The sequence below is a fragment of the Epinephelus moara genome, chromosome 6, assembly GCF_006386435.1.
Source record: "Epinephelus moara isolate mb chromosome 6, YSFRI_EMoa_1.0, whole genome shotgun sequence".
In the NCBI taxonomy this organism is placed as follows: Eukaryota; Metazoa; Chordata; class Actinopteri; order Perciformes; family Serranidae; genus Epinephelus; species Epinephelus moara.
This window is the reverse complement of record NC_065511.1, coordinates 20958344-20975135: the sequence shown is the minus strand read 5'-3', so window position 1 is coordinate 20975135 and position 16792 is coordinate 20958344. Positions and strand designations below refer to the sequence as shown.

The window sequence follows — 16792 nt, the reverse complement described above, 5'->3', positions numbered from 1 at the left end:
CAAACCAACAGTAACTTTTATTGTAAATATGAGTGTTATCACAATTACTTTTTTTAGTATGGTAAGTTGTATTAGTAAAAGTTAGTATTCTCTGTTGGGAGGCTCGGGACCACTACAGTGTGCAGAATGAGGGTCATGTGATCGATTGAGATTGAGTAGCCATTCAGTAGGCTACTCTTCGTTAGCCCTGCTATCAAGGCGAATTGAAACGCAATAACTAAACTCAAACTAGGGTAAGGGTAAGGATTTTTAAACAACCTGTTGCTTATATCTCTCTTCTCTTTTACACACAAATACCTTATTCCATCATTCCATAGGCCACTGCAAGCTTTCTTCATCGTCTCTTGGTGGCTTTTAACACTCTTATGCCTAAAGCGCTGTTACCAGAACTCCTCCAGTTTTTCAGATTTCGATTGTCCAGTTTGTTCTGCATTATCATACATCCATTGTTTTCCTTTCTTTGAGGTTTGACTAGTGCTCTTCTTGTTACATCATCTCCTTGCACTCTCTTGCAGTGGCACCTGCCTTGAGAATTAGCACTAGCTACTGCACAACTCGATGAACCAACATCCAATATTAGCATTAACCGTAGAGGATTGAAAAATGCATAAATTTGCATTTTCTTTTGCTGATTTTCTGAAAATTCTGTTAAAAATGTGTGCTAAATTTGTATGGAAACCCTCAATACAATGATGTTGGTTAGAAGACAAACAACTCAGATGCTAAATAAAAGATTAATAAAGACTGGACTGGACTTAAAAATCTGACTTTGCACCCCTCATGGATATTCATGCAAACTGGATTTTTATTTATTTAGATTTTGAAAACCTCATGTGATGAGCCCTTTAATTCATAATGTAGCTTTTTTACTATCACACAGTGTTCTGTATTTTCTCTTGCTGGTGGCACAGCAAAGCTTCCATTAACTCAGAACTTGTCCATACCCATTGGTAGCTTTGTCACCTTCTACCTATGCCAATCCTCAATGCCTATGTATTATATAGTAAGATTAAAAATACCTCACAGGAGTGTCAGTTGAAGAAGGTAGAAACAAAACATAATGTAGTAAAAATTACCAAACTAAATTTCCAGTAATTTCATTATAGAATGTAACAGCTTAACACACATTAAAAGATAATGGTGTAGTAATAGCCAGGACAGTGGCAGATAGCGCAGTATAACCTGGCTGCGTCAGTCAACTGCTAGTGTGCACGTGACTCTTGTCTTGTATGTTGTAGCTGTCCTTCAAGACTCTCCCATTCTCTTTTAAATCATGTAGTGTAACAATTTCTGCACCTGAAGAGACACACTGCACACCGAGTACATTTCTACATTTTTACCAACTTGATAGTCTGGTGATTAAATGCTTTAAGACTGTACACTGTTCCTCATGAAAGATGTCCTTTGTGTGCCAGTGTGGGGGCGGGCCGCACCGGCTGCTACATCGTGCTGGATGTCATGTTGGACATGGCCGAGTGTGAAGGCGTGGTGGATATCTACAACTGTGTCAAAACCCTCTGCTCTCGACGCATCAACATGATCCAGACAGAGGTCAGGCTAACTGCACAGCCGGGAAACCACTTCACATTCAAATTTAAGTCTGTTATCTCCAATTTGTCTCGCACATATTCTGGGGGTTACATCACTGGTCATAATATGGTAACATTTCTCCACTGGAACTTCTGGAGAGACGGATTTTTAAACATTTGTTTTTCCCTCCTGTTGTTTGGAAATTCAAATAGCGAGGGGGGGAGGTGTATTATCATACTCCCCCTCTGGGACTCATGTAAAGGTCATTGCAATAGTTTAGAGAAAAGACTTGTATTGTCTTTCAGTGTGCTGCGTAGGCACGTGCTGTTCTTTAGATGTGCAGATAATTTGCATATTCACCCCTTATTATGTAAATCCGACATTGACTTAGCTGTTTATTACATTTGTAGTTTTGTGCAGGGGTTCTCTAATTAAATGCACAAGGCATGTGTTTGTTTACTCGGAAATATTTATTTATTCTCTAACAGCTTTCATACACCACCAACATTATAGCACATGTTTAATTCAGAACAAGGTTATGAGAAATCTCCGCCATTCTTTTTATTGTTTGATTATTTATTCACATTTACATAAGGTATGTTCTGTCTTAACCCGCCGTGCTTTGTAATGTCGGTTTAGCTGTTTGCAACACTCCCTCATGTGTTATCTGACACCCACTAGAGTGCACACGCATGCCCACACATGTGCACTTACACAGCACTTAATAATGTTACCTTTCGTCCTTTCAGGAGCAGTATATCTTTATCCACGATGCCATTTTGGAGGCCTGTCTGTGTGGAGAGACGGCAATTTTGGTGAACGAGTTTGCCGTCACTTACAAGGAGATGCTGCGAGTGGATTCCCAGAGTAATTCCTCTCAGCTACGGGAGGAGTTTCAGGTTGGTTTTTAGCCGGGCGGAAACATCATGACCCTCATCACTTTTCTAAGCACATATTTAGCTAGTTAAAATATGCAGCCATTAAAAGCTGAAACATGCAAACACTTATTCTGAATCACACAGCCCACACACTGTAATTTGCATTTATAATGATTTAATTTAAGTTAATGAAACCTAGTAGTAGGCTACTTTTACTTCTACTGTTACTTACTACTAACAACAATGTAGCACAAGCACTAAGTACAATAAATACTATGATCCGGACCCAGCCCATAAAACGGCCAGCTTCATGCATTACAGCAGCACAACTGTCAGGACTAAAGACTGACGCAATGAGACAATTAAAACTGAGCGAAGTGTGATCTCCAAGGAAGTGTGTGTCTGTGAGTGTGTGTGTGTGTGTTTGAGAGAGAGAGTAAAGGCCTTGACACTTGTCGGTGAGTGTCTGTAGCCCTGGTCTTTGTGGTTGTCCCGCACCATTGGCCCTTGTTGGCCTTTGTTGGCCCTTGTTGGCTTTTTTTCAGCAGATTTAGCATGTTGATTCAACGTCAGAAATAGTGGACCCTGTCAGTGAATTAAATCACTCTGACTGGCAGTTTAACTCAGTGCATGAGAAGAGAAATGAAAATGATGGGGCACCCAGTAGCACACCTGGTAGAACAGGTGCCCCATGTACAAGGGTCTGTTCTTGCTGAGGTGGCCACAGGCTCGATTCTATTCAGCGGCCCTTTGCTGCAAGTCATCTCCACTCTCTCTCTCCCCCCTTCGCATGAAAGCTGTCCTCTCTAATAAAGCCCAAAAAATAATCTAAGAAATAGTAAAAAAAACAAAAAAAAAAACAGCGAAATGGAAGTGAGGAAAGTAAACAAACAGCTAAAGTCAAAAGGAAGTGAGACCAAAACAAACTTGCTACAGAAGTTAAGATTATTTTTCTTCAGCCTTTGAGCTCTTTAGCAGAAATGTTTCCTGATGGTTTGTGTTATTGTTCAATGGCCCACAGTATGATATGCTTTGTTCCTTCAACTTTGGACTGTGTTGTTACTGAGCTAATTGGCTAACTAGCATCAAAAATGTCTTCTGGTTTCCATTTTTGAATGACGAATACAGACTATTGCTGTCTGCTGGTGTGGAGACTTATTTCCTCTCATGCAGGCACAGAGCTTATGTGCTGGTTGGCCATTGGCTGTAGTCTTTGCGGTGTGTTCAGGTGCAACATTTTGGCCGAGACACAGGTGATGGGAGACACCACAACAGTCGGCTTTCGTTGCCACTAGTTCTTTGAAGCCGGTTTGGTGCGTCTGGGTCTTACAGAAAGAGGTGAAGAGTAGGTGGACTTTTTGTTCTCAGTGATCGATGAATGACAGCTATCATCAACTAATGATCCATAGTATACAGTTATGAGAGTATTATATTTGTATATATGTTTTGCATGTATTCTGTTGCGTACACTAGATATGCTCGTTTGTCAGCTTGGTGTTCACACAGTTACATAACAAGATGACAATATCTTCTCTGTCGTGGAAAAGCACTTTACAGCAGACATTTGCAAGTTGACACAGAAAGTGCAGAAAGGAATGAGCTAATGCGTATGTGTGTGTATGTGTCTCTGTCATGTATACATCCATAAATGTGTGTGTGTGTATCTGTGTATGATGTTTGTTCCCTTTCACTTTTGATTCTGCGTGACTGTCATTGAAATCCTCTACCCGGTTTGTAGGAATGTGGTCTCAGAACATTTTATTAGATGCTGATTAGGAGAGAAGAGAGCCAGCTGTGTTCCCACATGCTTTACCTGACTCACCCCCCAACTCCCCACCCTGCTGCAGAGCTCACGCAGCAGCCGCATTGATTCCAGGTTTAGCATTTCAAAGTAATACTGGAAAAGGCTCATGCTCCCCCCTTTTAATGCTATACTGTTTTATCTTATACTCTTTATAGGATTTATGATGAATGTATTGCTTACAATTGGGGAATTGTACTGTAGGTGGAGCGATGCTCTGATTACAAGCTGTTAGTTCTTCATAAAGGAAAATGTTACATGCCTGGCTTTGATCTTGTAAACTTATCCATCTGACATTGTTGTTGAAAGCCTCCCCATCGCCCAATGAGCTTTCTGTTTGCCTTTTTACTCTGTCATCCTGCAGACTGCAAACAGCCAACCGGTAGTACTGACATCAGCAAGTCACAGATCTATTATTGATGCTGTGTATTAATGATCCAAATACTTTTTCACGTTGTCAAATGTCATTACGGCTAAATAAACAGAGAGTTCATCAAAGAAAATGGATGTTCAATACCTCCCCTTGAGTTTTTTAACTTCATTACATTTTTCTTTTATAATGCAGCAGGCCTAATTAATCCTTTATTATTTTAAATCAGTTTGTCAACCGAGTGTTCAGAGTATTAAAGATTCTTTCAATTAACATTATTGGATTCTTGGCATTCTCTGAGTCCCAGTCCTCCCTCTTGTCTGATTCACTTCTTCTTCTCTCTCCTTCTATGAATCCTTGGCTTATGTCTCCCTGTTCCTCACGCCTTCCATCTTTCTAATTCTCTACAATGTGATGTCACGCTCTCATTGCGCTCGTCTCACCTCTTTAACATTTCGATTTACAGACGCTTAACTCTGTGACTCCCCACCTGGATGTGGAAGAGTGCAGCATTGCTCTATTGCCCAGAAACCGAGAGAAGAACCGCAGCATGGATGTTCTGCCACCTGATCGCGCCCTTGCCTTCTTGGTTACAACAGAAGGGGAGAGCAACAATTACATCAACGCTGCTCTCGCCGACAGCTTCCATCGGCAGGCTGCTTTTATTGTGACCCCTCACCCTCTGCCTGGCACCACGGCTGATTTTTGGAGGCTGGTCTTCGACTACGGCTGCACAGCCGTGGTCATGCTCAACCAACTCAACCAGTCAAACTCCGCCTGGGTAAGGTCAAAGTGTTATATACTGTTTTATTGCCATCGATTTGTTGACACCATAAAGAAAAAGAGACGTAGAAAAATGTTTGAGTTCACTCACACCAGATCTGCTGTTTGCTGTGCAAGTTTTTACTTTCAGGACTTTCGAGGTTATCTGAACTTTACTCGAGACTTTTCCTGACATACCCTGCCTTCGCTGTTTCTGTATCTCACTGTGCTTGGGATTAGTTCCTTCATGCCATTTTGTTGGGCTTTGATCCCTGACCACATTGATCTCAAGGCATGACTAGATAACACCCGCCCCAGTTTTTCCTTCCCCTCCTCAAGTTACATCTCTAAAGAATAGGCTTGTATTACCCTCCAGCCACATCTCAGGGTTCTTTTTGTTGGCGTCCCACTTTTCCTCATGAGCATATGTCTTTTTCTGTACCGCAATATATCCGTTTCTTTTGTTAACACTTGCAATAACAGTAATAATGAGTAATAGTGATAACGAGTGGAAGCACAACACAAGATTCAAGTTCAAAAATTAACAACACAATGGAACATGTGAAACAAACAAAAGTATGTCCTAAATTCATTCACAGGGTATTTTAAAGACTGTTAAAGTCTTTGCTTGCCTGGCCCCTATGGCAGGGATGCTCAACTTGCATTGCCCAGGGCCAGTTTTGCAAAATGACAGGAGGCCAGGGGCCAATTAAAAAACAAACATTAACAATTAATAAATGAATAATTAGTCTGGACCTCTCTATAAACAAGCTTTATTTTGCTGCTTTTTTATACACTCTGATGCCTTATTTGTATTCAAAGTACAAAAAATTTCCAGTGCGACTCAACTTATTTTAATTGGGTATTAAAAATGGTTGATACAGAGGCCAGATTTGGCCCATGGGCCATAAGTTGAATTTCACTTCCTGATGGTAAGCTATCACATATTGTTGTAGCTCAAATGGCAATGCTTAAACTCATAAACAAGGACTAAAAGCTGTGGTTGCCAGCTTTTATAAAAAATAACTTCCTCTTGTATTTGCTGGGATTGGCACTATATCCTCAATTTACATGGGGCAGATTATCTGTAAAATAAAAACATATTCTTCTGCCTCCTCTTAGTGCTTTAATGACATTACCACACTAGAATGAAAACAACCAATCAGAGTGGAGGAGTTTCTAATGCAGCTGTCAATCGTGTCAGTCATTGCTTGTAAACTGTGGTCAGACGGTCAAACTAGGCAGCACTGCTTAAATATGAATTGAGATGCTGTTACTTGATATCATATGAAAAATTCTGCATAATACTTAATTATTCACATTACTGATACTGATATATCAACTTGTTGACACCATACTGTTACGCATGGTAGCAACAAGCATGGCTGAGAGCAAAATTATTATCAACTCCGCTGTAGTTCCAAATAGAGAAGCAGCTTCAGTAGTGTGGAATAAACTGTGGCGTCCTGGATGTTTTATGAACATACCTCTCATAGCCTGGAAATCTAGACCCAAATCTAGAAAGATTTAGGGTCTGGCTATGAGTAATGCAAATGGCCCAACTCGAGGGGCGGCACCAAGCATGCATTTGAAAATATCACTGCACGCAATTGGATAACACTACGACCAATCAGAACAATACACGGGGTGACGTATCCAGAGCGCTACCAGCGGAGCTAACTGGTAGATTAGACTCTTGCCGTATCCGGTCGGCGAAACAGCAAAAACGTCCTTCTTGCAAAGGAAAGACTCGAGCGCCGTTTCAAACAACTGGTGTTCATCCGTAGCCATCTTGCAATGTTTACTGACTGATTCCGGACTTCGTCGTTGCAGCGCTGTCGTCATCTGTTTAGCTCGCCTCTGGCCCGCCTATATCAGATACACTGATGTGATTGGTGCAGCTCAGCTCCAAGGGCATGGGTAATGAGCATCATTACTTATTGCCAGTGACTCACTGAGCAAATTCAAATTGTGCTTTAGCGAGAACTCTGGATTTCCAGGGTAGACTTCTCAAGCTCTTTTAGCAACTTACAGCTCAGAGGGAACTCATTCAGTGGCGCCTCCGGCAGCAGCACAGCCTCTCTCCCTCTCCTCTCTTGCTGTGCGTTCACAGGAGTCAGTGTTGTCAAGTTATTTTGTCATAAACCTTTGGTAATGTAAACCTATGTCACGCTTGCAGCTCGACAAAAAACTACATATATGAGAATGTCCAATAGTTATGGCAGCGTAACAGCCTGTCACAGCGTGATGGTTAGAGGAGAAATGGCAGAGCATAAAGGTCCAGGTGGAAAAAAAACAACACAATCTTTTTTTTGTTGTTGTTGTACAATTGATACTGTATACAGAATCTGAATCTCACAATCTGAGTTACTGTTGTTGTTTACAAACTAAGACATAATTTTATTTTTTACTGAATATTTGACAGCAGACTGGTAGGATGACATGTAAACTTAATCACTTCTTTTGTTGCTTTTTTTCCTGAAAATATTTTTTACTTATTTGACATATCGTGAAATCGCAAAAATACCCTGAAATATTGTGATATTAATTTAGGACTATTTCACCCACCCGTACCAACTGTAGCTTTAAGAGCTCTACCAGATAATCAGGTGCCACACTGAAGAGAAAAAGTCGGACATAGGAATATAATCATATCTCAGAGTTTGAGTCTGGTAGGAAGCTGTTGAGCAATTTCAGCTATCCTGCAATTTTCTGATTATGACAGATGAACAGATCATTAAATAATTAAACATGAATGAAATGAAAGTGTAAAAAAAACCTGAATGTCATTAAAAAAAAGGAATGTTTTAGTTCTCAAGATATTTCTGAGGTGGGGGAAACAGGACTTAACAAGCCTACAATAGTAATATGGGGCTCCAGACTGATTATATGTAAGTCACAGATTTTTAGCAGAAGGAACAACATAGTCTGTTAAAGAGCAAAAAGCTGGCACAACTCGACTACAGACGTGTTCAGCCAATAATTAAGATCTCCATTTTGTTGGGAGTTAAGCTGAGGGAGATTGGCAGACATCCAGTCGGTAATGGCAGAAAAACAGTAATGCTGCTGAATAATTCAACAACGTTGGGACAGGTATGACTTGATATCTTCGGCATAATAATGGAAAGAAATGAGAAATGACATGCTGTCTAAGAATATAGCTGAAGGAAAGGTGAGAATAAGATTGGTCCCAAAATGGACCCTTGTGGTACACCACACAGGGACACTGGCTGTGAGGAAGAAAGACACAAAAAACATGGTGATAGACAAAAAAAACCAATCAAGGACAGTCATGGAGACACTTTAACATCTTACTAACAATATTTTAATCCATTAGCGTCAAATGCTGCACTGAGATCAGACATTATGGCACTGAGCATTAGGGCCAGGATACATGCTGTGACTTTTACCACCTGGAAAACGTGAGGTCGGGCGTCTGGGTGCCACTGGTGCTTACTCTGTGCCAACTTTCATGGGTGCAAGGCAGGTTGTGCTTGATGTTGCTAAGTGACCACAACCAGCACTGTANGATACATGCCGTGACTTTTACCACCTGGAAAACGTGAGGTCGGGCGTCTGGGTGCCACTCATGTGCCTACTCTGTGCCAACTTTCATGGGTGCAAGGCAGGTTGTGCTTGATGTTGCTAAGTGACCACAACCAGCACTGTATCATGGCCTATACACCAGAAATCCAGAGTTTGGAAATTATCTTCTTCCAGGCATTTTAATTGTGTATTAGGCCTTAAATGTCTATGAAACAGATGTAAAGCTCTGAGCAACCCTGCACTAATATGATCAACTTCTCCACATTTACCAAAGACTTATATTTACAGAAGAAAAGGAAAAAAATGCCGGATTTGATTGGTTGGTCCTTTTCATTTGTCATAAGGTACACAATATTGCGTTCCAAAAGTTGAACTTTGTTAATCTGAGGGTGCAGCCGTCTCGCCCTGAAAAACAGGTGCTTAGGAAGGCTTGGGTGCTGCACTGGCATCGCTTTGGCTTCTACGTGTCCTCATTGACAACAATTAATTCGAGTGCGCAAAAAACGCGGCATGTGTTCAGTCCCTTAGGCAGCAGCTTTCACCAGTATCTCATTATCAACTCTTACAAGGGCAATTTGAAGTACTTATGTATAATTTCATATTGCCTTGTATTACACCTGTATAATTAATCCGTGTGTGAATAACTAGAGAATCATAGAAATCACCTGCAAAAAGCCAAAGACATGGAAGATAAAGGCTTATGCAGAATCTGGATTGTGGTTTTATTTTATTTATTTATTGCGGTTTTAAGCTTTGTGTAGTCAGACTTTAAATATATATTACATTGTATCACAGCCTTGGAAAACAGGTACTTACTCCAAATTATGAATAATTGTTTGTCCAAGGTCTACCTTAGATTGCTGTAAAATCAGCCCTCAACATTTTTGTCTGTGTCTCTTGATAATGCTGGTGGAGATATAATTATGTAGTGAGTGTAAGTAGCAGCTGTGGCACTACTGGTTTTAAAGGGTACATATTTTGTCTACGTATTGTCGGTTTAAATGATAGTTTATAAGAAAGGACATTGAATTAGAATTAAATAAATAACTAAAGATGACAGTGTGTTTGGAAAAAACTGAAAGAACTGGTCCAAAAATTGAGCCTTGCAATATACTCGCGCTACCTGATGTCATTTCTTTTCACATTTAAAGCTTCTACGGGGGTTTTCGAATGAAGCTTCAAATGTCTGTTGTCATATTTTATGAAGTCATCACCCTTACAAAAAGAAAAAGCAAAAAAAAAAACCAATCCTCAAACAAAACCCTCATTTTGCATAAAGTTAATCATCAGATTAAATGAGTTCATTTATTTTTTTTGTTAAAACAACTTTCTTTAATTAATACATGTAATTCATTGTGCTGTTAGACTGCTGGCCCTTTAATTACAGGTGCGTGACTCCTTTTGTTTGCTGCAAGTGGGAGAGCAAATGCCAAACTATGGATTGAAGCAGAATATTTTGTTAAAAACATGTTGAGAATTTTAAAAATGATTGCAGCTGTCTTTTTTTACACAACTTTTGACTTTTGGACTATCTGCTATCTGACGCTGATTATGACAGTATTCCACCTTTAGATGTTCGTCAAAATCGGTAAACACTTACTATGACCTTTAAGGGCCTTGACAGTCTTTGTAACAGTGGTTACAGTGTCCAGAGTTCATATCGAATTATGAATCATTATGTATGATCTTGTAGAAATTTAGGGTTTCTGTGTTTGCCTTTGTAACACCCTGTGTAGTCTAGTTATAAAACTGAAAATAAATCTTAGCCCTCCCCACATTCAATCCCACTTTTCATCCCCTACCCTTTAAATATTTTTCATCTCTTTTCTTTTCTCATAGTGCACTGCAGCTCCTTTTGGGTCTTGCCTGAAAATTGAGTTATCGCCACTTTAAGTTGTTCATTGCAAGATCTTGCTATGAACTCTGTTATAGAGTTCATTCGCGGCACTAGAGTACTCTGTCTCCCTCTTGTTGCAATCTCTCAAAGCACATTACGTCTCTCCGTCCCCGCACTGCCTGTTTCCTTATTAACACCAGCATGCCACTTTAACACCTCCTATCCTACGTAGGCACATACTAACAACACTTTTGTCATTGTTGTTATTATGCTTGTGGGTCTGCATGTCTCTTCAACTGTATTATGTTCTTTTGTTTTAAGTGCATGCATGCAGATCCCCCCACCGCATATATGCACACACCCTCACACACACACACACATACTTACTTAATTTCATCATTTGAACTTCTTAGAGTTCTCCTGTCCTTGATAATCCAAGGCTTTAGGAGCAAAGGCATGTTTTGGCTTCAAGTACTGAAGAATTCACGAGTTAAAGGACTGTATGTGCCACATTTAATCACTGATAAAACAACTCCCCTCCTTTCTCTCTCTCACCTCTCCCTCTACCTGCAGCCGTGTGTTCAGTACTGGCCGGAGCCTGGTTTACAGCAGTACGGGCCCATGGAAGTGGAGTTTCTGTCCATGTCAGCGGATGAAGATGTCATCACTCGTCTGTTCCGGGTCAAGAATGTCACAAGGGTGAGTCATGGTGGTTCTACAAAAGCCTGCACAGGACATGTAGTTCTTCTCGGTGGTATTTCACAAAATGATAACTTGAACCTCATTAGAAATGCATTAGCTGTTGTCCTCAGCGGTAATTCAGATGTGACATTTTACCTACAGTACATTTAGAGCTGCCAGCTGTAATGTGCATCTAAAAACCACCTGACACAAGTCCTCAGAGTCAAGGTACTATAGACTCGGCTGTTAAAATACTGTGTACCTGAAACCTTGAGATGATGATTTGAATTTCTGTATGATTTCTTGTATGTGCTCAAACTAAAAGGCTGCATGCGTCACTTGATGCTGGATTTCTACACAGCGTGCTCCTCTGCATCGTTATCTGTCTATATTGCTTTCTTATGCATACACGATGACACTCCTCTGCCTCATGGGACAGAGGGGGTTGTCAAATAAATACACTCTGAAATAAAGACACTCTAAAATATAGCCAGGAGATTTGTACTGAGCCCAGTGAGTACGAAACGTATTCAGAGACTGTATTATGCATACTACAAAGGACATGGTTTTGATATTCAGCAGTCCAGAAAATTGAGCCACCCATGTTTCCATAAGATGTTCCCATAAGAGTGATGCATATTACAAGAAATTTCTGTGGAAAACATGCAAGAAAAGCCCATTAACATGCATGCAATAAAGGTCAGTCACTTCCTTTTTCAATTTCTTCTTGTCATTACCTAGATAGGCGTCTTCCCTCTCTCAGGTGCCTGTTGGCATAATAAAGAGGAGACTTTTATCACCGTAATGAATGCCATATTTTCAGTCGTGGGATACTCTTTTTAAGCTGCAAAGCAGACTCTCTTTTGATTTGTTCATAAACCGTATCACACATTTCTTTAAAAGAAGTATCTGGCATGTAGAGAATTAGGAAGACCTCACGAAACAGGCTAAATAAAGACACTGACAGCTCCGTCGTCGTAGAGGGAGCACAGGGGATGTCACCGTGGTCTTCTCTCAACTTATTTTTCTCCAGATGCGTGCATATGTATGAATCAGTCATTTTGACTTCACACACTTCACTGGGTTGATTGTGCGTGTGTGTGTGTGTGTGTGTGTGTGTGTGTGTGTGTGTGTATGCAGGTATGGTTTAAGCCTGCAAATTTGCATAAGCACATGCATGCATTCTGCTCAGGATCACTGTCAACCAATTATTGAAGAAATCTGTATGCAAGGCATTTTCCTGGCTGCCATTAGAAGCAGCGCGACATGCATCGCCCAGAACTTCCTTTCTTGATTGGCATCCTCACCCCCTCTGTCGACTGCCCTTGTCATTCCCCTCTCTACCCGTGGCACCTTTTTTCTACTCAGTGCACGCCACTGTCAAGGAGAGGGCAACTTAACACAGCATGGGAGAAATCAAATCACACAGAAATAACACACAGCTCTCCCTCTCACTGCCCCTCTCTCAGTGCATCAGTGTGTATGCTTCCTATGTGTGACAATGATATACAAGGGTAGCGAGTAAAAGTCAAAGGAAGTGCAATGTAAGCATATGTATGTGTGGGTAGAAGAGTAGTACAAAAAAAGAGTACATAGTGTAAATCCCACCTCCGCTGAGGCAATTCCTCCATGCATCGTTGGTGTCTTTGCCAGCCCAATTTGCATGAGTTACAGTTCTCCACTGGTCCTTAAGTATTAGGTGAGATTCTACAGGACAAGGTTATGAACACACAGGGACCCCTCTCACACACAGCCCGGGCCCTGCTTCCACCTGCAGACTCATATATCTCAAAGTCAGCCTGCTGAGTGAGCACAGCTAAGAGTGCCAGCACGCCGCCAGGGGAGCACTCAAACACGGGTGTTAACTGGCACACACAGAAAATACTGAAACAACCAGGAAATGTAATAGAACACAGACACACTGGAGCATGTGCACGCACACCCACACAGTACGAGAACACTCAGATTCCATGTGTTCAATGTTTTCTGTTGCATCCAAAGCTCCAAGAGGGCCAGCTGGTGGTGTGTCAGTTCCAGTTCCTGCGCTGGTCGGCATATCGAGATGTTCCCGACTCCAAGAAGGCTTTCCTCAACCTACTGGCTCAAGTGCACAAGTGGCAGAGGGAGTGTGGAGAAGGACGCACTGTTGTCCACTGCCTGTGAGTAGTCTGTTAGCGACACACATCATGCACTGTAAATTAAAAGAGACAGCGACAAGGCAGAAATTTTCAGTCGGTCCCTTTCAGACAGGGAAATTCCTGCTGTTTGAGAGTGACATTTAAAAGTGCATTAACAAAATCTTATTCTTAGAGGGGAGTATGTTAAAACATGGTAAATCAAGCCCAACTCTGCTGGATAAAACTTGTCATGTCTTGTCTCTGTGGTGTTTTTTCTTTGGATTCCGTGCAATGAGATGCCGTGCAAAGTACTTTTCCTTGGTAGTATTTTTATTATGTAGAAAATCAAATTGTGGTGTAATGTGCTGCGCCTTGGTGTAGTGCAGTGTGCGATGCTGTATGCCCCTCTGTTGTCCTAAGCCCCCGGAGTGCACACCCGCTGATGAATATGAATGGGCCGTCCAGCTCATTGCCAACCCATCACACGTTCATCCCCACCGCCCCCATCCAAAAGCACATCACTCAGCGCTGTCACACAGTGTTACCCACGACAACCAGGAAAGAGATTATGGAGATCAAATCAATTATGGCTTAATACAGAATGCGATGGTTCTCACTACAGTAAATCCAGGACTGCCAAAACACTGACGACGATTGATTACCTTAATATTGCTTGTATACGCTGCGGAGGCTTTCATGCCCACCTTCCCTGCGTCTGTCTCAGGAGAGAGGAAGTGGATTGTCCTCCACTAGTTTATTGATATTGCCTTTCATTTATGATGACCAAGACAATATTTCCGAGGAAATGCCACACCGCACTGTTATTTCTCAATTTTCTCTTCCTTACAGATTTTTTTCATGTCGCTATTTTTGTATCAAGATATTGTGTGCGTGTGCTGTATGAACTGTATCAAGTGTTTTTCATGAGGTAGCATGAACACAAAAACAGGGTTATCAGATTTCACTTATTCTGCCCTGCTTATACTGTATTATTGTCTTCCAGAATCCACTTAAACATACTGGGAGGCTCCCGCTGCAGACAGAGATATATTTGTATTGAAATTTACTGTAAATATGCAGCACTTACCCTGCTGAACATGTAGTATGATAAGGTCGAGACTGCATCATACTGAAAGTAAGGTTGTGAAATTGAACTGCGTGTAATGAAGGACAAAACAAGGCAGTTTTTTTTTATGACACTTTTCAAACACAAAAGTTCATTTAAAATGCACAAGTCTACAGCCATGCTAGTGGCTCTGTGAGGCTGTACAGTGGTGCTTTAAGCTAAATGCTAACATCAGCCTGCTAAAATGCTCTTAATGGTAAAGCTAACATGCTGATGTCAGCGGCAGTGTTGTAGTCAAGACCACCTAAACCGAGACCAAGTCATGACCAAGACCAGAGTGTTTCAAGACCGAGACAAGACCAAGACTTTAAGATGTTGAGACCAAGGCAAGACAAGACCAAGTGACCCAACCAGTGCAAGTCCCACACAACACACTTATGATAAAATTTGGAATATGCAAACCAAAGGCACTCCTTGAATTGATCTGAAAGACCCACACTCCCATAAAAATACCCACAGAAAACAAATGAAGATTGCTCTCTTTTCACCTCTTTTTTGCCATATACTGTACACAGTACAGTATGTGTTTATGTATAACTGTGTCATGAAAAATGTCTTGATAAAAGAATTAAAGTTATTTGGAGTTTCAGAGGTGAATTTTATGTGTGGGAGTTTTCATTTGTTTTCTATCAGCAAACAAGACAAACAAACACTCCTTTTTTGCATAGATAATTTAGTGATATCCCCACAGTTATGGTCTTGATCGGTCGTGAAGTTAAATCCACTTTGCCTAAAACCAAGACAAAACCATATACAAATGTGGTAGAGCCCCAGAGGAGACTGAGACCTTCAAAAAGTGATCTTGTGATCAGGACCGATCTTGAGTACTTTAACACTCGTCAGGAGATCACCAGAGTTGTTACAACAAACTCTGAGGGGAATATGAATGGCAATCCATCCAACAGTTATCGAGACATCCATCCATCCATCCATCCATTCATTTTCATCCACTTATCCAGGGCCAAGTCACTGGGGCAGCAGGCCAAGCAAAGCACCCCAGACATCCCTCTCCCCAGCAATGCTTTCCAGCTCCTCCTGGGAGACCCCAAGGCATTCCCAGGCCAGATGAGATATGTAATCCCTCCTGCGTGTTCTGGGTCTACCCCGAGGCCTCTTAGCAGTGGGACGTGCCTGAAACACCTCCAGTGGAAAGCGCCCAGGAAGCATCCTGATCAGATGCCCGAACCACCTCAACCAACCCCTTTCGATGCAAAGGAACAGCGGCTCTACTCCGAGCTCCTTCCAGGTGTCCGAGCTTCTTACCCTATCTCTAATGCTGAGCCCAGCCACCCCATGGAGGAAACTCATTTCGGTGGCTTGTATCCGCTATCTCATTCTTTGGGTCACAACCCAGAGCTCATGACCATAGGTGAGGGTTGGGACGTCGATGGACCAGTAAATCAAAAGCTTCGCCTTCTGGCTCAGCTACCTCTTCACCTCAATGGACCAGTGCAGCGCCCGCATCACTGCAGCAGCCACACCAAACTGCTGATCCATCTCACACTCCATTCTAACCTCACTCGAGATACTTGAACCCCCTTGCTTGAGGCAGTAACTCTCCCCCAACGTGGAGGGGGCAATCCACCAGTTTCCAGCAGAGAACCATGGCCTCAGATTTGGAGGTGCTGACTCTCATCCTGACTGCTTTTGATCAAAAAGCAAAAATGTGAATCTCATGGTGGCGCTAGAGGACATGTCAGGGGGGACGCTCAAGTCATTAGGGGTCATCCTCTGGGGAACATGAGTGTCTGTACAATGTTTCCATGGCAATCTACTAAATATTTGTCAAGATATTTACCATAAATTTCACATACTGTACCTTGACCAAAGTGGTAGGCCAACAGTCTACATTGCCATCCCCAGAGCCAGGCTGCTAGCATGTCTAAAACACAGCATTTAAGGATGAAAACAAATTGTAAATTAAATGAAAAAGATAAGGCATCTATTTAAGATGTTAATGATGAAAAAACAAATCTTTTCCTCTGCAGTAATGGCGGTGGTCGCAGTGGGTCTTTCTGTGCCTGCAATATCCTCCTTGAGATGATCCAGTACCAGAACATGGTGGACATCTTCTATGCTGTCAAAACTCTACGCAACTGCAAACCCAACATGGTGGAGTCCCTGGTAAGAGAGTCTGTAGATAC

The 16792-nt window shown here is 41.7% G+C and overlaps 1 protein-coding gene across 1 annotated transcript in view; it reads left to right on the top strand.

Moving 5' to 3' along the window:
* Positions 1-16792, top strand: part of LOC126391843 (receptor-type tyrosine-protein phosphatase U) — a 218120-nt gene that overhangs the window by 197453 nt on the left and 3875 nt on the right. The window contains exons 24-29 of the mRNA XM_050046801.1: positions 1416-1551; positions 2280-2429; positions 5046-5360; positions 11298-11423; positions 13407-13564; positions 16637-16772. Coding sequence (XP_049902758.1) covers positions 1416-1551; positions 2280-2429; positions 5046-5360; positions 11298-11423; positions 13407-13564; positions 16637-16772 — 1021 coding nt within the window. The remainder of the gene's footprint in view (positions 1-1415; positions 1552-2279; positions 2430-5045; positions 5361-11297; positions 11424-13406; positions 13565-16636; positions 16773-16792) is intronic.